The sequence below is a fragment of the Meles meles genome, chromosome 8, assembly GCF_922984935.1.
Source record: "Meles meles chromosome 8, mMelMel3.1 paternal haplotype, whole genome shotgun sequence".
Taxonomy (NCBI): Eukaryota; Metazoa; Chordata; class Mammalia; order Carnivora; family Mustelidae; genus Meles; species Meles meles.
Window position 1 is genome coordinate 17,426,548 of NC_060073.1, and position 22,786 is coordinate 17,449,333.

The 22,786-nt window shown below is 38.5% G+C and overlaps 2 protein-coding genes and 1 pseudogene across 2 annotated transcripts; 1 reads left to right on the forward strand and 2 right to left on the reverse strand.

Moving 5' to 3' along the window:
• The first annotated feature begins 655 nt into the window (after positions 1-655).
• LOC123948645 lies at positions 656-11,043 on the forward strand (annotated as a pseudogene).
• LOC123949603 (olfactory receptor 4C11-like) lies at positions 5,210-6,124 on the reverse strand. Its single transcript, XM_046017149.1, has one exon. It carries the CDS (start codon positions 6,122-6,124, stop codon positions 5,210-5,212), a length of 915 nt encoding a protein of 304 aa, XP_045873105.1.
• A 9,986-nt stretch (positions 11,044-21,029) lies between the features above and the next one.
• On the reverse strand, positions 21,030-21,980 carry LOC123949255 (olfactory receptor 4C15). The gene has a single exon (XM_046016626.1). The coding sequence runs from the start codon at positions 21,963-21,965 to the stop codon at positions 21,030-21,032; it is 936 nt and encodes a 311-aa protein (XP_045872582.1). The 5' UTR covers positions 21,966-21,980.
• Between the last annotated feature and the right edge of the window lie 806 nt (positions 21,981-22,786).

Sequence of the window (22,786 nt, forward strand, 5' to 3'; positions counted from 1 at the left end):
TTTTAAGATTTTACTTATTTACTTGACAGACAGAGATCACAAGTAGGCAGAGAGGCAGACAGAGAGAGAGAGGAGGAAGCAGGCTCCCTGTTCAGCAGAGAGCCCGATGTGGGGCTCGATCCCAGGACCCTGGGATCATGACCTGAGCTGAAGGCAGATGCTTAACCCACTGAGCCACCCAGGCGCCCCTCACTGCTGGGTTTTAAGCAACAAAGTGTGCTGTGCTGGAAATAGACTGAGCAGAGCAAGAGTGGAAGTAGAGAGAATTCTGAGTTCAAAACTTATTTATGATGGAAGCTCGTAACAGGATGGAAGGAGACTTGGTGGTAAAACAGATTATAGTCCATATATATTTGAAGGGAAAAAATTTTTTTTTCCTAACAGGTTAGGTGTGAGCTGTGAGATTATCAATTTTTTGGACTTCCATGTTTTTAGCCTGGGAAACTAGAAGGATGGAATTTTCTGGGGAAGGGCCACAAGTGTTTGACTGCAACAATAATCAGTCATTGTTGGTCTCCCTGGCTGGGATGAGGCCAGTAGGGGTGCTCAGCCTGGTAATGGTTCCTGGGGGGTGGGGGGGTCCTGGAGACACAGGGTGTCTAGGACCTGGAAGGGAAACATGGGTCCATGTCTGCACCTCTTCCCCTGCAACACCATGCCTACTACAAGTTTAGCACTGTTCACAGATGGCCTGGGCCATATTTCTCAGTGGACTCCACCATGGCTAGGAGTCTAGCAGGTATGATTTTCACCATTGTGATACCTCTAACAGACCTCATCAAATCCAGGCCAGATTGTGGCCTGGAATGTGCTGGAATCATTTTACAAGGGGATCCACTGCTTTTTCTACTGTTTATCAATAGGAAGGGATCCTGGACCCTTACCAAGGATTTTCCTTGACTGTTTTAGGTTCTATTTGTTTCTCTGCTAGTTTCCATGAAGCTAGAGAATATCGGGACTGGATCTGAGATCAGTTCTCTCTCCTCTAGAACTTTGCCAGTGTCTACCTGGCTACTAAGGTGACCCAGACCCTCTCCTTTGCCTTCAACATGGTGAAAAGAAAGGTGAAAGCTCAGAGCCTCTAGCTTCCTCACTGTAGAGGAGTAGATATTCATTTCTCAGGAGGAATGGCCTGCTTCCCACAGACAGTGAAAGCCTCAGGGCTACTGGGGCTCTAGAATGGACTGTCAACTCACTGAAGACCCTTCCATATTTTGGAATTATGTTTGGCAACTTTGAGTTAGAAACTTATCTTTACTGAAATTGTTACATCGTGTCTCCTCTGACATATAATCTAACTCCAAGGCTGGATCAGAGTAGAATCTCTATTAATCGTAAGTATTAAAAAGTTCTTCAGGGGTGCCTGGGTGGCTCAGTTGGTTAAGTGTCTGACTCATTATCTCAGCTCAAGTTTGACCTCAAGGTCATGAGTTAAGCCCTTTGTTTGGCTCCATTGTGGGTGTGGAGCCTACTTTAAAAAAAATGTTCTTCAAAACAGGATAACTTAAGTCTAAAGAATGAATAATTTAAAATCAAATGGAAGTGTGCTGACTGAGGGGTGATTGGGTGGCTCCAGTGGTTAAGTATCTGCCTCTGGATCAGGTCATTATCCTAAGCTCCTGGAATCTAGCCCTGTATCATGTTCCCTGCTCAGAGAGGAATCTATTTCTCCTTCTTCCTCTGCCCTTGCCCATGCTCATGCTTTCTCTGGCTGTCTCCCAAATAAATAATTTTTTTAAAGAAGTGGGGGCACCTGGATGGCTCAGTCATTAAAGCATTTGCATTTGGCTCAGGTCATGATCCCAAAGTCCTGGGATTGAGGCCTGAATCAGGCTCCCTGCTCAGCAGGGAGCCTGCTTCTCCCTATCCTGCTTCCCCTGTTTGTGTGCTTGCTCTCTCTCTCTCTCCCTCCCTCCCTCAAATAAATAAATAAAACCTTAAAAAAAAGAAAAGAAGTGTACTGACTGAAAGTATGTTGTAGTCACAGGTACATGTTGTCTCATATTGTGCACACATAGAGTGACAAAAGGATATTATTGGCTGCTGCTTTGGAAATGTGAAGAATTCAGCCACATACCACCTCTGAGTTCAAACTGATGTCCCTGTGAACACCTGTACCACAGGGAGGTTTCCCAATATGGCTGTCTCATCATGGGATTTCAGCAGATTTGATAGCAAATCTCACAGTAATGAAATCTGCATTTTCACTCAGAACATAAATGTGCAATTTGTACAACACCAAAGAAAGGTAATTGTCCTGAATCCTCAAAACAACAAATAGTTGAAGTGGCTGAGCAGATACCGCATCATGAGCTTAGCCAGAGGGTCACAACTTGCACTAAACCACATCAGCCTAGTTTCATTCATTTGACCCAAGAATTCTGAATACAATCATTCTGGAATTCATAAATTTTGCTGACTTCTGAGTACACACAACACAGTATGAATTATGCCTTATGCGAAAGTAAATAAAAATATTTAACATTTAAAAATTATCACTATTCTAGTAGAATCATACTTCTTTGTGTAAATGTGAAGCAGCCCAGGCTTAGAAGTTAAAGGAATCTTGTGTTTCAGGAAGGCAGTTTTTACCATGGCTGCTAAATTATGCCCAAAAAGATCTTCCAGGTGAAGTCATGTAGAGCTTAAATTACCTGAATTCTATGCATCTTTAACCTGCTTTACAAGCCTACTCTGAAAATAAATTCTTGAGTCAACTTATTCTCACAAAATGTCCTAGATCCTTAGAACAAATCAAAAAGAACATTTGACACATATCAAAAACAAACCGGTAAATGTACAAAAATGCTTTAGGTTAATCATCTACTAGATTTTTAAAAAATCAGATTTCAGATTGTTCCACCTTAAGGACTGTATGTCAAATTTATATAACTGTCTTTTCAAATAATGCCTACCTATGAATTTAAAAGTATTTAATATTAAGTTGTTAATTTACACACACAGGTTTCGAGGATGTTGATATTTATACACATATAGGTTTTTCGTATATAAAATTTATTTATTTTTGAAAGGGAAAAATCAATCATTAAATATAAAGATATCTGTTAAATATATAAAGTATCAAGCAAGTAGTTGAGTACACAAGGCTGACTTTCAAGTAGGAGGTCTGCAGTGAAAATATAAGTGTCTGAGTCATCAGCATAGAGATGGTATTTAAAGCCACAAAAATCCTTGACTGTAATTTGCTTTTAACATAACATATGAAATGAAATTTTCCCCTGAGCTTTAGTTTCCTAAATACATGCACTTTCAGAGAAATCTCAGCTATCAGAATTGATACTAAAAGAAAAAATAATAAATAAATAAATAAATAAATGCTTCCTGATCATCAATGACCTTCCACAAACATTCTCCTAGTGGAAGTTCCTAAAACTTAAGGTGAAAAACTTTCTCTCCTTCATAATATCACTTACAGTACTATTTCTCCTTTCTTCTCATTTCTCTTCTTCTCCTCTGTTTCTATAGCAATAATAAATTACAGTAATTAATAGCAAAGGTGGCAAGACAAGTAGCTTATTGATGTCTTATGTTACCCACGAAGAAAGTCCTGCCTATAAAAAAAATCTATCTATTTACTTGAGAAATAGAGACCATGAGAGTAGGGGATAGGGCAGAGGGAGAAAATCTTCAAGCAGACTTCCACTGAGCATGGGGCCCTACAAGGGGCTAGGTCTCATATACATGAGAAAAAGACCTGAGAAGAAACCAAAAGTCAGATGCTTAATAGGCTCAGTTAACCAGGAACACAAATAATATTTGTACATTGAGAGATTTTTTTTAGTACAGGAAATGAACTTTAAATAAATCTCCCAAACTTTTATTGTCAGAGTTTGAAAGTTGACCCTTATCCTCAAGGAGGCATACTCAAGCAAATTCTCTCAGAATGGATTTAGGGTTCATCTGCCATACTTCAAGCTCCAGTCATCAAATATGTAGGAAAGCAAACTTGATTATATTTATTCTGAGACAGAATCACTGCCTACTCTCACAGGGACTGGCTGCTATTGTCCATACTCAGTTGTTAATGGTACCTGAACTAGAAACTAAATCTAAAGAGTTACATGAAAAATAGAAATCATAATACCAAAGTGCTTATTCTAATCATTAGCCAGTATTTTTCTCTCCAGGGAGGAAATTCTCTTAGGAAGCCAAATTACCTAAGTTAGTTTAATACTATGCCATGCCAGAAAACCAAGAAATCTTATCCACCAATCAGTGAATCGTTTTCTTGCATGTTCTCATTTGGATGAAATATTGTGACATTTGCTCTGTTTTCTCTGCCACTTGTTGCTTTTCTCATATGTATGAACTTATCCATGAAGTGTTGCTTTCTATAATATAATTCTCAGAATTGTATAAAACTGTCCCCAATGCACCAACCAACGATTAGGGAAATACCCATGGACTTACATGACAAATGTATATGAAACTAAGAATATGACAAATAATGATAGACATGATGAACAAAGAAAAAAGATATTAAAGTACATAGAAATTGTAAATCAATACAATGAATATGTTTGTTATAACTAGAATTATACTATTTGAATAGCAGGTCATGAGTTATCTCCTTGAACATGCTCAAAAGCCAAAAGAAAGGCAAATTTTTACAGATGTTACAAAGGGAAGATAAGCACTAAATAGAGGCTTAATTAGTTGATATGTGTGGTCCTGTGGGATCATCATCTTCTTGTACTGACTTGGAGATATTCATTGCTAAGCCAGAAAAGATAAGATCCAGATTTAGTAGTGTCAAAACTAATCTGCCAATGAAATAGGTCAGTCAAAATTAGTGGCCAATTTTTCAACCAGGTCAGAACCATGGAAAAGAGAAACACAAACCAGAGTAATATACAAAGGAGGGAGGTAAAGTGATAGATGTAACAAAAGCTGGCTCCCAATCTGCTGTACAGACAGGGGAAAGGTGAAGTGGGCTTATCTCCCACAAATACTACTGTATTTCATAGTGTGGCACTCTATGATGCTGACTTAAAATGAAATGGATCTGTGCTCTGTGGCCATTCCACCTATGTTTACAAGCATCCTACTGGGACAAGATTCAATTGTCCATATTGAGATGAAAACTTTCTTTTTTCATTTATAGCAGCCCAATTTTATTTAACTTGTTACAGAATTAGACATTGGAGTCCTCTGTTTTTGTTTTGTTTTTCTTTCTCCCCATTTCAAGTCAAAGTTTGTTGCACCATAACTTCCTCATGGCATTTTTCACTTCTGCATTTCTCAGAGTGTAAATCAGAGGGTTGAGCAAGGGTGTCCCAATAGTGTAAAACACAGCCACCATCTTGTCCACTGGAAATGTAGTTACAGGACGAGTATATGTGAATATACATGGGACAAAGAATAGGATGACCACAATAATGTGGGAGGTGCAGGTAGAGAGGGCTTTCTTTCTTCCTTCTGCACTCTGGTTGTTCAGGGAATGTAAGATAAAAATATAAGAGGTAAGCAGGACTATGAAACTTACCATGCAGATAGCCCCACTGTTAAAAACTATGAGTAAATTGATGGTGTAAGTGTCCATGCATGCAAGTTTCAACAAAGGTGTCATATCACAGAAATAATGATCAATAACATTGGGTCCACAGAATGGTAGTTTCAAAGCCAAGAAAATCTGTGAAGAAGAATGGATACAAGATACCACCCAGGCCAGGTTTACCATTGTATCACAGACTTGCTGGCTCATGATAGTTGTGTACCGCAGGGGCTTACAAATGGCCACATAGCGATCAAAAGACAGGAAGACGAGCACCAAGACCTCTAAACACCCAAAGAAGTGAACTGAAAATATCTGGGTCATGCACTCATTGTAGGAGATAACTTTCTTCTCAGATAATGAATCTACTATCATCCTAGGAGCAGTGGTTGTTGAGAAACAGGCATCAGCAAAGGATAAGTGAAAGAGGAAGAAGTACATGGGGCTCCCAAGTGTCCGGCTGTATCTTATGGTCATCACAATCAGTAAGTTTGCCATCAGAGTTGCAAGGTATAGAAACAAGAAGACCACAAACACAACTTTCTCCTTTAGAACATTCTGTGTTAGCCCAAACAGAATGAACTCATTCACACTGTTATTCAACTCCATCATTACAGTGAGTATAGAAATTGTTCATCTGCAGAGAAAATTGGAAAAATAGTGACCTGGCAATAGTGGTGAAATTGATTCAGAATTTTACTTTTACAGTTCTAATTCCATCATCACATAAACCAACGGCTCTCAGTTCTTCATATATTGAAGTCACATGGAAAACCTTGGGGTTTTTTTGGTTTCTTTTTGTGTTTTATTCTGTTCTTTTAATGTTAATGTCCATGCTTTAACCATGAGCATTAACTGAGGTCTTCTTATGTGGACTAAGTTTTCCAGTGATAACAAAGTAATTGTGAGTTCTGCCAAGTTCTGAGAACTAATGATTTTGCTGTACGATCTTGATCAGATGACTTTAATGTCTTGAAGCTTTTTCTTCATTTGACAATTAGACATTCTAACAGATACTTTAATAAGTATATGCTTATGTGTATTAAGTGCATGTGATATATAATATACATTGCATACATAATATAAATATATAATATATATTTGTTATGTATATATTTATATATGTATATATATTTATATATAATCATATATGATATATATATATATTAAAAATAATATCCCTTACAATTTTAAAACATATACACTTGGAGACTACCTTTTAAAAAACACATTCCTTGATTTGGACATGAATTTGCAACTATTAATCCTGACCTCTTAAGTATCTTGTTTGGATTATGCTTTAAGAAGAAATTATTTCCACAGATTCAGGGTCATGGTGGTAATAATTTTACCTTTATTACTTCTGTTTAGGAAATTACTACAATTTATCTTTATTCTGTCTTATAATACATTTGTGCCTTTTAATATTGATGCTGAATAATCAGGATTTATTTTGGTATGTGTTTTGAGAAACTCTTTCTGATAAATCATCAATCCTTCAATGAATCAATAACAACATCAGATCAGTCACTAGTACGTACTAAGTGCATACTCATATCAACAATCTATGGAAGTGGCACAGAAATATGTCCTCAGCTTCTTTACAACGAAGCAGGAAGGATATCTCTAGATAAGATTGTTACCTACATAAGAATTATACACATTGTGATAATACCAAGTGAATTTTGGTTCCATATGTACAAAGTTCCCTTGATTATGAACTGGCTGCTCAGTGAAGTTTCAAAAAGCCATCAGGGAGATTCAAATCGAAACCATAATGAGATACCACCTTACACCAGTTAGAATGGCCAAAATCAACAAGACAGTAAACCACAAGTGTTGGAGAAGATGTGGAGAAAAGGGAACCCTCTTACATTGTTGGTGGGAATGCAAGTTGATACAGCCACTTTGGAAATCAGTGTGGAGATTCCTTAAGAAATTAAAAATAGAGCTACCCTATGACTCTGCAATTGCACTACAGAGTATATACCCCAAAGATACTGATGTAGTGAAAAGAAGGGACATATGTACCCCAGTGTTCAGAGCAGCAATGGTCACAATCACCAAACTATGGAAAGAGCCAAGATGCCTTTCAACAGATGAATGGATAAAGAAGACATGGTCCATATAAACAATGGAGTATTATGCCACCATCAGAAAGCATGAATACCCAACTTTTGTATCAACATGGATGGGACTGGAGGAGAGTATGCTGAGTGAAATAAATCAAGCAGAGAGAGTCAATTATCATATGGTTTCACTCATTTGTGGAGCATAAGGAATAAGACAGAGGACATTGGGAGTTGGAGAGAAGTGAGTTGGGGGAAGTCAGAGGGGGAGAGAAACCATGAGAGACTGTAGACTCTGAGAAACAAACTGAGGGCTCTGGAAGGGAAGAGGGTGGGGGATTAGGTGAGCCTGGTGGTGGGTATTAAGGAGGACATGTATTGCATGGATCACTGGGTGTGGTGCATAAACAATGAATCTTGGAATAGAGAAAAAAATTAAATTAAAAGAAATAAAATAAAACAATGAAACAAAAAAAAAATTACAAAGAAGTGAAGTAAGGGCTCCAAATATGTAAACTGGAGTTTCCAACACAGTTCTCTGAAACTCAAGTATTCCATAAGTTTATACTCACTTTCCCTTAGTATAATATATATTTTAAAATTACTTACTCAGATCTCCATTTATCCCAATAAAATTCTATGTGCAAATAAAGCTTAAAACTTAATTGTCATCCAGCTAAAATAATATTAATGTAGTAAGATAAACTAGAGATATTATAATTAAAAACTCTGATTGGCAGTCCCAATGATCTCTGACAGCTATAGAAAAGAAATGAATATATAATGATTACTTTGTTTTGAAACATCAGATTCCTAGGGTGTCTGGGTGGCTCAATCAGTTAAAGGACCAACATTTGGTTTTGACTCAGTTCCTGATTTCATGGACCTTGGGATCAAGCTCCCCAGTTGAGCTCCATGATCAGCAGAAGTTTGTTTGGATATTTTCTCCCTCTGCCCTTTCCCCACTTGTTCCTTATATCAAAAAAAATAAATAAAATCTTGATGAAGAAGAAGGAGGAGGAGAAGAAGAAGAAGATAGAAGAAGAAGACGAAGAAGAAGAAAAAGGAGGAGGAGGAGGAGGAGGAGGAGAAGGAGAAGGAGCAGGAGGAGGAGGAGAAAGAAGGAGGAGGAGAAAGAAGGAGAAGGAGAACAAGAGGAAGAAACGTTAGGAAAGGGATGGACCCAAAGGGAGGGAGGGCTTGACTGTGAAGTTGGGTGAGAATAGTCCATAAAATATAGAAGGTGAAACATGCATAGCCTCAGGTTAACATAGAGATGAGCACCATAAACCTATAGTCTCATTATATTAAAAGGTTGTAACAGAGAAATTTGGGGGCAGATAATGGACAGTCATGAAAGCCAGGTGAGGTGGTTCTATTTTCTTTTATTTTAAATAAGCAAAAAGAAGGCCAAAAGCAGAATTTTGAAAAAAAAAAAAAAAGCAAAAATTTGAGGGCATTAAAACAAGAAAGTAGCACTTACAGATGTATACATTATATGAGATCAACACCAGCACTCAGAGTTCTATCAGTGAATTCAGTCATCATTTCCTCACACTCCACACTGTCCTATCTCCCTGATTTGGGATGATATCATATTAACAGAGCATGCTTTTTTTATTCCTATAATACTTTTTACTTTTACCTGTTGAAATTTTACAATTCAAATTATATTGGTACCAATAGTCTTCCCTTGGTTTTCCCAGGTCAATAGCCTTCTGCCTCTACCTCTTATATTAATGTCTGCTTATATCACAATTCAATAAGGTGATTCTAGATTATATATTATTCTTGCTCTATAATCTTCAAACATAATTTAAACAATATTCCTCTTTTATTATTTCATTTGACCTGCATGTTTTCTTGCAAGGTAGGTGTGGCCTCTCGCTTTATGCACAGAGAAATGTGTATGCAGAGTTTCACCTGCGATCAAGAAAGTTTCACTGAGTACAGTACTGTCAGGCTAGAACTAGAACGGGATGCTACTAGATAACATTTTATTTCTCTAGCATTCAGCCGTCACAACATATGAAACAGCAAATCTCTATCATCACGTAGATTGCATCCAAGAGAAGATAAATCCTGAGCCATCAGAGGATGCCAACTGATACCTTAACTCCTGGTCCTGACTCCAAAAATCAGGTTCTGTAAACTGCATGGTGAGGTAAATGGAAAATTAGATACCCAAATGAATATTGGTGAAGAGGAAGACAGGGAAAATACAGAATACAGTCAGAGCAGGAAAAAGGAGACTGAGAGTGAATAGACACCAGGCATTGAAGAGTTAGGGAATAAGACACAAAAGACATATCAAAGAAGGGAGGTGAGCAAAAAATGGTGGAGAGGGTTATTTGACCCAAGTTTTCATTGGAGAGTTCAGCTTCTTTCCTCCTGACACACCACATGATCTCTCACCCCAAAACCAGACAAAAGTTGTAGTTGTGGGTCATAAACAAGGGGTTAAAAAAGATTTTAAAAACCCAAAAGTATACCTTATATTCCTTATATACTTATATTCCATCTCAGAAATATCACCACTGACAAAAAAAAACTTTTCAAATCAGGGGACTCCTCAAGATAGAAACTTCTGCCAAGTTGGCCACAATGCCATGCTGAAGTTTCCTGCTCTACCCCACCCCTACACCCCTACACTGGGGATTATTTGGAAGGTAGTAAAGCCTTCTGCTGAGTCTAGGAAAGGCTTGGGAACCCTGGACCCTTTCAGCCCCTCATGGGTGGAAATAGTGTCCAGGAACTTCATCATTTGTTAGGAAACACTCTGAGTATAGATTCCATTAGATCAGTCTTGACAAGGCAATGTGAAGGAATGATCACAGACAGACTGAAAACTTACCTCTTTGCTTATGAGGAAATAGATGACTTCCAATAGAGTAATATTTTTTTTTGTATCTTCAACTTCAATTTACTTACAGGATGAATCATATGAAGCTTGAGTAAAACATGCAAACTATACTTCACTGAGGTTTATCACTGGTTTTATCATAAGAGGTGATGGAATGTAGAGAGTTTATGCAGAAAGGGGACCCTGCATGTGGCCCAACATCACACAGTTCCTCCTCAGAAGCACTAAGTCAGATGAAAACAAGGTCTAGATTGGGAGACAGGTGAGACGTTCATAAAAAAGAGAAATTTGTTAATTCAGTTCCTCAAAACTTTGTGAAGGAACCTTATCCTTGCACGCTGAGAGATAAATTCTTCTGAAGCCACTTCTCTTCCCAGAGTTGCTCTTTTGGAAAACACATGAAGTAACTGATTTCTTCCACAGCACTGCATATTTATGGAAATTCTCACCCAAGTTTACAAATGCCTAAGGCAGGCGTCCATCCTCAGGAACTCCAGGAAAACCATTACTCCCAACCCAGTCCCAAAGGATGTCCAATGTGTTACCTTGTTCAGATGGTTCATGGGCAAACACATGCTGTGGGGCCAATTAGTTAGCTTCAACTCACTGTGAACTGCAGGAGAGAAAACACTGATTTCTTCTCCATAGGCTTTGCTCAAATCCATCTCTTCTAGAAGCCTGAAAGTTGTTGAAACCAGTTAAAGGCTTAGATAGATGAAGTATGTCTGGCAGACAGACATGTGTCCTGGCCCCACCAATATCTTCTATGTGATGTTAAACAAGTTTTTCACCTTATTTAATTTCCAATTTTCTCTTAGGAAAAGTAAACTGATAATAACATTTTCCAGTCTTTCTTTCCTTTTCTTTTTCCTTTCCTTTCCTTCCCTTCCCTTTCCTTTCTCTCTCTTCTTTTCTTTTTCTTTCTTTCTTTCTTTCTTTCTTTCTTTCTTTCTTTCTTTCTTTTTCTTTCTTTCCTTCCTTCCTTCCTCCTTCCCTCCCTCCCTCCTTCCCTTCCTTCCTTCCTTTCTTCCTTCCCTCATCTTTTTTAGAGAGAAAGAGTGCACAGGAGTTGTGAGGGGAGGAACAGAGGGAGATAGGTTTCATGCCCAGTGTGAAGCTCCACACAGGGCTCAATCTCATGAGATCATGACTTAAGCTGAAATCAAGATCAGACACTCAACTGACTGAGCCACCCAGGCACTCCCATTATTTCTTAATTTTTAATATTAATGTTCAGTTCCCCCATTCCTAATCTGACCTATGTTCCTAAGTCAATGTATAGAGGAAGATAGGAAAGGAAGGAAGAAAGGAAGGAAGGAAGGAAGGAAGGAAGGAAGGAAGGAAGGAAGGAAGGAAGGAATGAAGGAAGAAAGAAAGAAAGAAAAATTTTGAATACTTGTCTTGTGTATTGTCTTCTGTATTTTATTTTTCTTTTTAAATATATATGCCCTCGCTGGGGTGCCTGGGTGACTCTGTCAGTTATGTCTCTGACTCCTGATAATGGTTCAGGTCACTGTCTCAGGGCCATAAGATCCAGCCCTGTGTCTTGTTCTGCACTCATCAGAGTCACTTTGTTCATCTCCCTCTGTTCCTCTCCCTGCTTGCTCTCTCTCTCCTCCTTCTCAAATAAATAAATAAATAAGTAGATAAATAAACAAATGTGTAAATAAATAAAATATATTTATAAAAGATACATGACCTTCCAACTACCAGAGAGAAAGTTGCTTGTGAATGGTTATAACCTACTTAAGATAATATAGATTGCAATAAAACTTACTTTTCATGTGGCAAATCATGTTATTACCCAACACTCTGTATATTTGGTCAAAATATCAACTACCAAGTGCATCACTGTCTGCTAGGCACCTTCGATGGGGATGAGCTGAGTCATGCAGGGTACAGGGGAAGGACAGAAGGTGGAGACAGGAATGGAGGTGAGAGGATCCCACAAAAGATTGCACAATGCCTTGCCATCTTGCTGAAAGGCTTAGTGGCAACCATCAAGCACTGGTATTTCACAGAAATGTCAGAGAAAATCACACCACAAAACCTGGTCTCTTTTATCACAAATGGACTGGAAGAATCCTGAGGAAGGTTTTTGGTGTATCATTTAAGATCTTAGAACCTCAGCTTCTCCATCAATTGAATAGGAATATGAAGACCTACCTTTAAAATGCTTCTGTAAATCTTAAAATATCTAACATAGAAAATAATAAATCCCTGGCTCAGAGAAAGGACAGAAGAAATATTCATTTGTTTTTATTAATCTTACTTAAACATGAAGAACTGAGAACCAGAGAAGTGAAATACTCCACAAAAAAAAATCCCACAGCTAATTGGTAACAGAATCGAGCCTAAAATCCACATCTCTTAAGTACAAGTCTAAATCTCTTTTATGTTCATATGATGTGCACAGTAATGTAAGATTTCTTTGCCTGGAAAACAATAACCGACAATAAACGAGCCCTGCATTAAACTTCCCAGTCCAAAAGTCCGAAATGAACTCCTTACATCTGAGGGAATGATTAAGCTCCCAGTTCTGGTGAGAAAATTTTGGAGGGTAGTTTGCAAGGAGATCCTGAAGTGGCCAAAGGCAAGAAGCTGAGTCAACAATCTCTTGAAGTTTCTTCAATCTCTGAGTCAAATGAGCTTTAGTGCTCATTAAATTTCTTGTACACCAAAAGACTGGATGACATCTGGATTCCAGGTTCTGTCAAAGCAATTCCAGGATTTCCTGAATTCACTTGACTATGCTCATCCCATCATGGAAACTGTGTGGAAATAGAACAAAAGCCAACTGAGGTTTGTCCTAGTTCAAGCCAACTCTGTCTTCAACTTAGCATCAATCAGGGCCCTGATTTAAACTCTGCTTATTTAAAGTTGTATCTTACAAGGGAAGGTTTCCAATAAATAACTCAGAAATTCTGGCTAGATAAACCCAATTAACACAGTGAAAATTTGAGGGAATAAATGATTTTAATATGATCAGAAATACTTTTGATTTAAATTCAGATCACTGAGAGCAAGATATGTTTTTGTACACAATGAAAGAATAGACAGAGAGTGAAGAATAAAAAAATGCATAGAGAACAACGGCTTTATTTTCTATTTGAATATATATATATATTCCAATAGAATATATTGTATATATATGTATCTACACACACATATATATACATATATTTACATATATATACACACACAATAATAATATATTACCACTTTCAAGATTTAATATCTGCAATAATTACATTCTTTTGCCAAACATGACACCACAGTGTATTGATGTAAAAGATATGATACATCATGATATATCATGAACCAAAAAGAGGAAAAAAAAGTTCCCTGCCTCACCTAGAGCTTACAGTCCATGAGAGGAGGCTGACAAAAAAATTAAAAATAGGAAAATTAAGTAAATTATGTCTGCATATCAGAAAGTAATAACTTCTCTAGAAAATTTTTTTAAATAAATAAATAAGTGTAGATGGGGAAGTGGGATCATGAAATCCAAGGTGTGAGCTCCTCGTTTTCAGAACATAGTCTTATGATGTAGGAATTCCTACTGCTCCGTTTCTTAGAATGCTTGATCTCTTTCATTCTTTTTTTTTCTATTTTATTTATTTTTTCAGCATAACAGTATTCATTGTTTTTGCACAACACCCAGTGCTCCATGCAAAACGTGCCCTCCCCATTACCCACCACCTCTTCCCCCAAACTCCCACCCCTGACCCTTCAAAACCCTCAGGTTGTTTTTCAGAGTCCATAGTCTCTTATGGTTCACCCCCCCCCTTACAAAATTTTTTTTTTAATAAACATATAATGTATTTTTATCCTCAGGGGTACAGGTCTGTGAATCGCCAGGTTTACACACTTCACAGCACTCACGATAGAACATACCCTCCCCAATGTACATAGCCAACTCCCCATCTCCCAATCCCACCACCCCCAGCAACCCCCAGTTTGTTTTGTGAGATTAAGAGTCATTTATGGTTTGTCTCCCTCCCAATCCTATCTTGTTTCATTTATTCTTCTCCTACCCTCCTAACCCCCATGTTGCTTCTCCACGTCCTCATATCAGGGAGATCATATGATAGTTGTCTTTGTCCGATTGACTTATTTCACTAAGCATGATACGCTCTAGTTCCATCCACGTCGTCGCAAATGGCAAGATTTCATTTCTTTTGATGGCTGCATAGTATTCCATTGTGTATATATACCACATCTTCTTTATCCATTCATCTCTTGATGGACATCTAGGTTCTGTCCATAGTTTGGCTATTGTAGAAATTGCTGCTATAAACATTCGGGTACACGTGCCCCTTCAGATCACTATGTTTGTATCTTTAGGGTAAATACCCAGTAGTGCAATTGCTGGGTCATAGGGGAGTTCTATTTTCAACATTTTGAGGAACCTCCCTGCTGTTTTCCAGAGTGGTTGCACCAGCTTGCATTCCCACCAACAGTGGATGAGGGTTCCCCTTTCTCTGCATCCTCGCCAGCATCTGTCACTTCCTGACTTGTTGATTTTAGCCATTCTGACTGGTGTGAGGTGGTATCTCATTGTGGTTTTGATTTGTATTTCCCTGATGCCGAGTGACATGGAGCACTTTTTCATGTGTCTGTTGGCCATCTGGATGTCTTCTTTGCAGAAATGTCTGTTCATGTCCTCTGCCCATTTCTTGATTGGATTGTTTGTTCTTTGGGTGTTGAGTTTGCTAAGTTCCTTATAGATTTGGGATACTAGCCCTTTATCTGATATGTCGTTTGCAAATATCTTCTCCCATTCTGTCAGTTGTCTTTTGGTTTTGTTAACTGTTTCCTTTGCTGTGCAAAAGCTTTTGATCTTGATGAAATCCCAATAGTTCATTTTTGCCCTTGCTTCCCTTGACTTTGCCGTTGTTCCTAGGAAGATGTTGCTGCGGCTGAGGTCGAAGAGGTTGCTGCCTGCGTTCTCCTCAAGGATTTTGATGGATTCCTTTCTCACATTGAGGTCCTTCATCCATTTTGAGTCTATTTTCGTGTGTGGAGTAAGGAAGTGGTCCATTTTCATTTTTCTGCATGTGGCTGTCCAATTGTCCCAGCACCATTTATTGAAGAGGCTGTCTTTTTTCCATTGGACATTCTTTCCTGCTTTGTCGAAGATTAGTTGACCATAGAGTTGAGGGTCGATTTCTGGGCTCTCTATTCTGTTCCACTGATCTATGTGTCTGTTTTTGTGCCAGTACCATGCTGTTTTGATGATGACAGCTTTGTAATACAGCTTGAAGTCTGGAATTGTGATGCCACCAACTTTGGCTTTCTTTTTCAATATTCCTTTGGCTATTCGAGGTCTTTTCTGGTTACATATAAACTTTAGGATTATTTGTTCCATTTCTTTGAAAAAAAAATGGATGGTATTTTGATAGGGATTGCATTAAATGTGTAGATTGCTTTAGGTAGCATGGACATTTTCACAATATTTATTCTTCCAATCCAGGAGCATGGAACATTTTTCCATTTCTTTGTGTCTTCCTCAATTTCTTTCATGAGTACTTTATAATTTTCTGTGTATTGATTCTTAGCCTCTTTGGTTAGGTTTATTCCTAGGTATCTTATAGTTTTGGGTGCAATTGTAAATGGGATTGACTCCTTAATTTCTCTTTATTCTGTCTTTTTGTTGGTGTACAGAAATGCAACTGATTTCTGTGCATTGATTTTATATCCTGACACTTTACTGAATTCCTGTACAAGTTCTAGCAGTTTTGGAGTGGAGTCTTTTGGGTTTTCCACATATAGTATCATATCATCTGCGAAGAGTGATAGTTTGACTTCTTCTTTACCAATTTGGATGCCTTTAATTTCTTTTTGTTGTCTGATTGCTGAGGCTAGGAATTCTAGTACTATGTTGAATAGCAGGGGTGATAATGGACATCCCTGCCATGTTCCTGACCGTAGCGGAAAAGCTTTCTGTTTTTCTCCATAGAGAATGATATTTGTGGTGGGTTTTTCATAGATGGCTTTGATAATATTGAGGTATGTGCCCTCTATCCCTACACTTTGAAGAGTTTTGATCAGGAAGGGATGCTGTACTTTGTCAAATGCTTTTTCAGCATCTATTAAGAGTATCATATGGTTCTTGTTCTTTCTTTTATTAATGTGTTGTATCACATTGATTGATTTGTGGATGTTGAACCAACCCTGCAGCCCTGGAATAAATCCCACTTGATCGTGGTGAATAATCCTTTTAATGTACTGTTGAATCCTATTGGCTAGTATTTTGGCGAGAAATTTGCGTCTGTGTTCATCAAGGATATTGGTCTGTAGTTCTCTTTTTTGGTGGGATCCTTGTCTGGTTTTGGGATCAAGGTGATGCTGGCCTCATAAAATGAGTTTGGAAGTTTTCCTTCCATTTCTATTTTTTGGTACAGTTTCAGGAGAATAGGAATGAGTTCTTCTTTAAATGTTTGGTAGAATACCCCTGGGAAGCCGTCTGGCCCTGGGCTTTTGTTTGTTTGGAGATTTTTGATGACTGTTTCAATCTCCTTACTGGTTATGGGCCTGTTCAGGTTTTCTATTTCTTCCTTGTTCAGTTGTGGTAGTTTATATGTCTCTAGGAATGCATCCATTTCTTCCAGATTGTCAAATTTGTTGGCGTAGAGTTGCTCATAGTATGTTCTTATAATTGTCTGTGTTTCTTTAGTGTTAGTTGTGATCTCTCTTCTTTCATTCATGATTTTATTTATTTGGGTCCTTTCTCTTTTCTTTTGGATGAGTCTGGCCAGGGGTTTATCAATCTTATTGATTCTTTCAAAGAACCAGCTCATAGTTTCATTGATTTTTTCTATTGTTTTTTTGGTTTCTATTTCATTGATTTCTGCTCTGATCTTTATGATTTCTCTTCTCCTGCTGGGTTTAGGGTTTCTTTCTTGTTCTTTCTCCAGCTCCTTTACGTGTAGGTTTAGGTTGTGTACTTGAGACCTTTCTTGTTTCTTGAGAAAGGCTTGTACCGCTATGTATTTTCCTCTCAGGACTGCCTTTGCTGTGTCCCACAGATTTTGAACTGTTGTGTTTTCATTATCATTTGTTTCCATGAATTTTTGCAATTCTTCTTTAATTTCCTGGTTGACCCATTCATTCTTTAGAAGGATGCTGTTTAGTCTCCATGTATTTGGGTTCTTTCCAGCTTTCCTCTTGTGATTGAGTTCTAGCTTCAGAGCATTGTGGTCTGAAAATATGCAGGGAATGATCCTAATCTTTTGATACCAGTTGAGACCTGATTTGTGACCCAGGATGTGATGTATTCTGGAGAAGGTTCCATGTGCACTAGAGAAGAATGTGTATTCTGTTGCTTTGGGATGAAATGTTCTGAATATATCTGTGATGTCCATCTGGTCCAGTGTGTCATTTAAGGCCTTTATTTGCTTGTTGATCTTTTGCTTGGATGATCTGTCCATTTCAGTGAGGGGAGTGCTAAAGTCCCCTACTATTATTGTATTATTACTGATGTGTTTCTTTGATTTTGTTATTAATTGGTTGATATAGTTGGCTCCTCCCACGTTAGGGGCATAGATATTGAAAATTGTTAGATCTTCTTGTTGGACAGAACCTTTGAATAGGATATAGTGTCCTTCCTCATCTCTTATTATAGTCTTTGGCTTAAAATCTAATTGATCTGATATAAGGATTGCCACCCCAGCTTTCTTCTGATGCCCATTAGCATGGTAAATTGTTTTCCACCCCCTCACTTTAAATCTTGAGGTGTCTTCGCATCTCAAATGAGTTTCTTGTAGGCAACATACTGATGGGTTTTGTTTTTTTATCCATTCTGATACCCTGTGTCTTTTGATTGGGGCATTTAGCCCATTAACATTCAGGGTAACTATTGAGAGATATGAATTTAGTGCCATTATTAGCCTGTAAGGTGACTGTCACTGTATATTGTCTCTGTACCTTTCTGATCTACTACTTTTAGGCTCTCTCTTTGCTTAGAGGACCCCTTTCAATATTTCCTGTAGAGCTGGTTTGGTGTTTGCAAATTCTTTCAGTTTTTGTTTGTCCTGGAAGCTTTTGATCTCTCCTTCTATTTTCAATGATAGCCTAGCTGGATAGAGTATTCTTGGCTGCATGTTTTTCTCGTTGAGTGCTCTGAATATATCATGCCAGCTCTTCCTGGCCTGCCAGGTCTCTGTGGATAAGTCTGCTGCCAATCTAATATTTTTACCATTGTATGTTACAGACTTCTTTTCTCGGGCTGCTTTCAGGATTTTCTCTTTGTCACTAAGACTTGTAAATTTTACTATTAGGTGACGGGGTGTGGACCTATTCTTGTTGACTTTGAGGGGGGTTCTCTGCATCTCCTGGATTTTGATGCTTGTTCCCTTTGCCATATTAGGGAAATTCCCTCCAGTAATTCTCTCCAATAGACCTTCTGCTCCCCTCTCTGTTTCTTCTTCTTCTGGAATCCCAATTATTCTAATATTGTTTCGTCTTATGGTGTCACTTATCTCTCAAATTCTCCCCTTATGGTCCAGTAGCTGTTTGTCCCTCTTTTGTTTGGCTTCTTTATTCTCTGTCATTTATTTTTCTATATCACTAATTCTTTCTTCTGCCTCATTTATCCTAGCAGTGAGAGCCTCCATTTTTTATTGCACCTCATTAATAGCTTTTTTGATTTCAACTTGGTTAGATTTTAGTTCTTTAATTTCTTCAGAAAGGGCTTTAATATCTCCAGAGAGGGTTTCTCTAATATCTTCCATGCCTTTTTTGAGCCCGGCTAGAATGTTCAGAATCGTCATTCTGAACTCTTGATCTGACATATTACCAATGTCTGTGTTGATTAGGTCCCTAGCCTTCAGTACTGTCTCTTGTTCTTTTGTTTGTGGTGATTTTTTCTGCCTTGTCATTTTGTCCAGATAAGAGGATATGAAGGAGCAAATAAACTACTAAAAGGGTAGCAAAGACCCCAGAAAAATGCGCTGTAACCAAATGAGAAGAGACCCCAAATTGTGGGGGGAGAAAGGGGATAAAAAGAGGTTCAGAAAAAAAAAGAAAAAAATTTTAAAAATAAAACAAATAAAGAAAAAATATATATATTTAGATAAGCTAGTCAGAAAACGTTAAAAAAGAAAAGGGTAAAAGTTTTAAAAAATTTAGCAGAAGAAGAAAAAAGAAAAAAGAAAAAAAATTGAAAAAAGAAAAAAAATTGAAGTAGCCACAAGACTAAAGAATCATGGGGAGAATGCCATGAGTTCCGTGCTTTGCTTTCTCCTCCTCTGGAATTGCGCTGCTGTCTTAGGAATTGAACCTACTTTCCTTGATAGATGAACTTCATCCTGGCTGGATATTTTGTTGATCTTCTGGGGGAGGGGCCTGTTATAGTGACTCTCAAGTGTCTTTGCCCGAGGCGGGATTGCACCACCCTTACCGGCGGCCAGACTAAGTAATCGGCTCAGGTTCGCTTTTGGGAGCTTCTGTTCCCTGAACGCTTTCCGTAGAGTTCCAGAGGACGGGAATGAAAATGGCGGCCTCCTAGTCTCCGGCCCAGAGGAGCCGAGAGCCTGGGGCCCCACTCCTCAGTGCGCCCCCAGAGGACAGAACCCAATCACTCCCGTATCCCCAGCCTCTAGCCGCGCTCCAAGCTCATCCAGCCCGCGACCAGTTCAAGGTAACCCCGAGCTGAGAGTTCAGTCCTCGGCTCTGTCTCTGCAGCCGGCTTCTCCGTTCTAATACCTGCAAGCCTTGCGACACTCTGACACCTCCGATCCTTCTGTGACCCTGCGGGACCTGGGGCCACGCTGACCCCGCGTGGGCTTCACCCTGGTTTAGCCTCTGGAGCAATGTCCCTCAGTGGAACAGGCTTTTAAAGGTCCTGATTTTGTGCTCCGTTCCTCCGCCACTTGCCGGGAGCCGGCCCCTCCCCCCGCGGTCTATCTTCCCGTCGTTTTAGATTCACTTCTCTGCCAGTCCTACCTTTCAGAAAGTGGTTGATTTTCTGTTTCTAGAGTTGCTGTTCTTCTTCTCTTCGATCTCCCATTGGATTTGTAGGTGTTTGCAATGTTTAGATAAGCTATCGAGCTGATCTCCTGCTACCTTATGTAGTCTCAGCCTGCTACTTCTCCGCCATCTTGACTCCTCAATCTCTTTCATTCTTGAGTCATGACTGTTGTCTTCATCAATCACAAAGGTCAGTATCCTACACATAAGCTTCTTCTCACTTGAAATAGTGTATGTTTCTGTTTCTAATATCTCAGATATTTTTTTTTTCACTCCTCACAAATTTAGTAAAGCATGGGATGAGTGGCAAGAGTCCTGGAGGGTAGTTTCTATTTATAATCTTTTATTAAATCTTAGATTTTAAGAAAACATAATCTCCAACTCCTTTTAATTTACTATGAAGATACTGAATTACCAAATCAGAGCTGATAACTGATCTAAGGGATAAAATATTTTCATAGCCACATATTACTGGGTCATTGTGTTTTCATTTTTGTTTCCATTTTTGTTTTCATTATATAAACACCTATTAAAGAGGCCCAAACACACAAAGCTTTTTTCTCAAAAATTTTGATTTTTATTCTTCACAATTTTTTTAAACTTTAATATTTCATTTGTCACTACAAATCACCATCAGTCTGTTCAATACTTTCTTTATGGCATTTTTCATTTCCCTATTCCTGAAAGTGTAAATCAAAGGATTAAGCAAAGGAGTTAGGATGGTGTAAAATATAGCCACCATTTTGTCAAAGGAGAAAGCAGATGGAGGTCGTGCATACACAAATATGCAAGGGACAAAGAACAAAACCACAATAGCAATATGAGATCCACAGGTGGAAAGAGCTTTGCGCTGCCCTTCAGGACTATGGGTTCTCAGAGAGAGCAAGATGACAACATAGGAGACAAGCAACAAAGAGAATATTATGATGCAGATAGACCCACTGTTGGCAACCACCAAAAGGCCAAAGATGTGAGTGTCAGTGCAGGCAAGCTCCAGTAATGGGTACAAATCACACATGAAGTGATCAATGATATTGGGGCCACAAAAGGGCAGCTGGAAAGTAAAGAGAATTTGTATCATTGAATGCAGAAAACCCCCTGTCCAGGCTATACCCATCAGAATGCCACAGAGCCTCCAGTTCATGATGGTTGTGTAGTGTAGGGGCTTACAGATGGCCACATAGCGGTCATAGGCCATGGCTGTGAGGACAATCACCTCCACCCCAGCAAAGAAGTGTTCAGCAAAGAGCTGGGCCATGCAACCTCCAAAGGAGATGGTTTTCCTCTCATAGAGGGAGTCCACAATCATCTTGGGGGCAATGACAGTGGAGAAGCAGGCATCCAGGAAGGACAGGAAAGCCAAGAAGAAGTACATGGGGGAGCCGAGGAGAGCTGGGCTGCTGCTGATGGTCACCACAATTAGCAAGTTGCCGCCGACAGTTGCAATGTAGCCAAACAAAAACACCACAAATACTATTTTCTGAACATTAGGATTCTGTGAAAGCCCCAGGAGGACAAACTCAGTTACAAAGCTTTGGTTTTGCATGATTTCCAAGGGAAAGGTCAAAACTGCCAGAAGAAGCATGTAGAGTCTACAGTTATGAGAAAGAAAAATGTGTTTTGGACCAGTGCAATGTGATACAGTAGTCATTAAGAAGTTGGTGCATCCACATAAAAAATTATCTTCTGTATTTCTAGCATTACTAAGAACACAAAATTCAAAATTTGTTGAAGATGCTAATGGGAGGTCAGAAGAATATAGGAGGAGAAAAATACTATTTTTAAATATTATTAAATACTATTATTAAATGGTTTAAAATAGCCAGAGCTACAATAAGAGACAAAGGAGGTATTCACCTGTGGAGAAATTGTTTATCTCAATTACCAGCTCTAGTCACTTAGCAGTGCTTCCTGGAGTGAACTGTTGAGAAAGATTCTAAGGAAAGTGCATGACACTGGAGTCATCATGTCCACTCGTGAGCACAGAAGAGGAGCACAGGCATTTGCATGCTATCCCTGCTAGGAGTTTGCTTGATCTGCAAACAGAAGAATAACGGTCAGATGAAGAGGCACTTGCAAATCATGGCTACTCTCCAAATATGTCTTTACACATCTGAAATGAACTTGGCCTTTAAGATGAGTTCATTCATTTCTTATAAAAGAGAAAGATATATGGAAATGCTCCATACAAACACAGAACAAATATCCATGTGTTGAGTTGTTTGTTTGTTTGTTTGTTTTTTCTCATCATTTTAAAATAAGAATTGGAATTTAGAAGAAAAAAAAAAAACCTATATCAGAGTGTTGCCATGTTGACTAAGTTAAATAATACCAAAAAAAAAAAAAAAAAAAAAGAAAGAAAAAGAA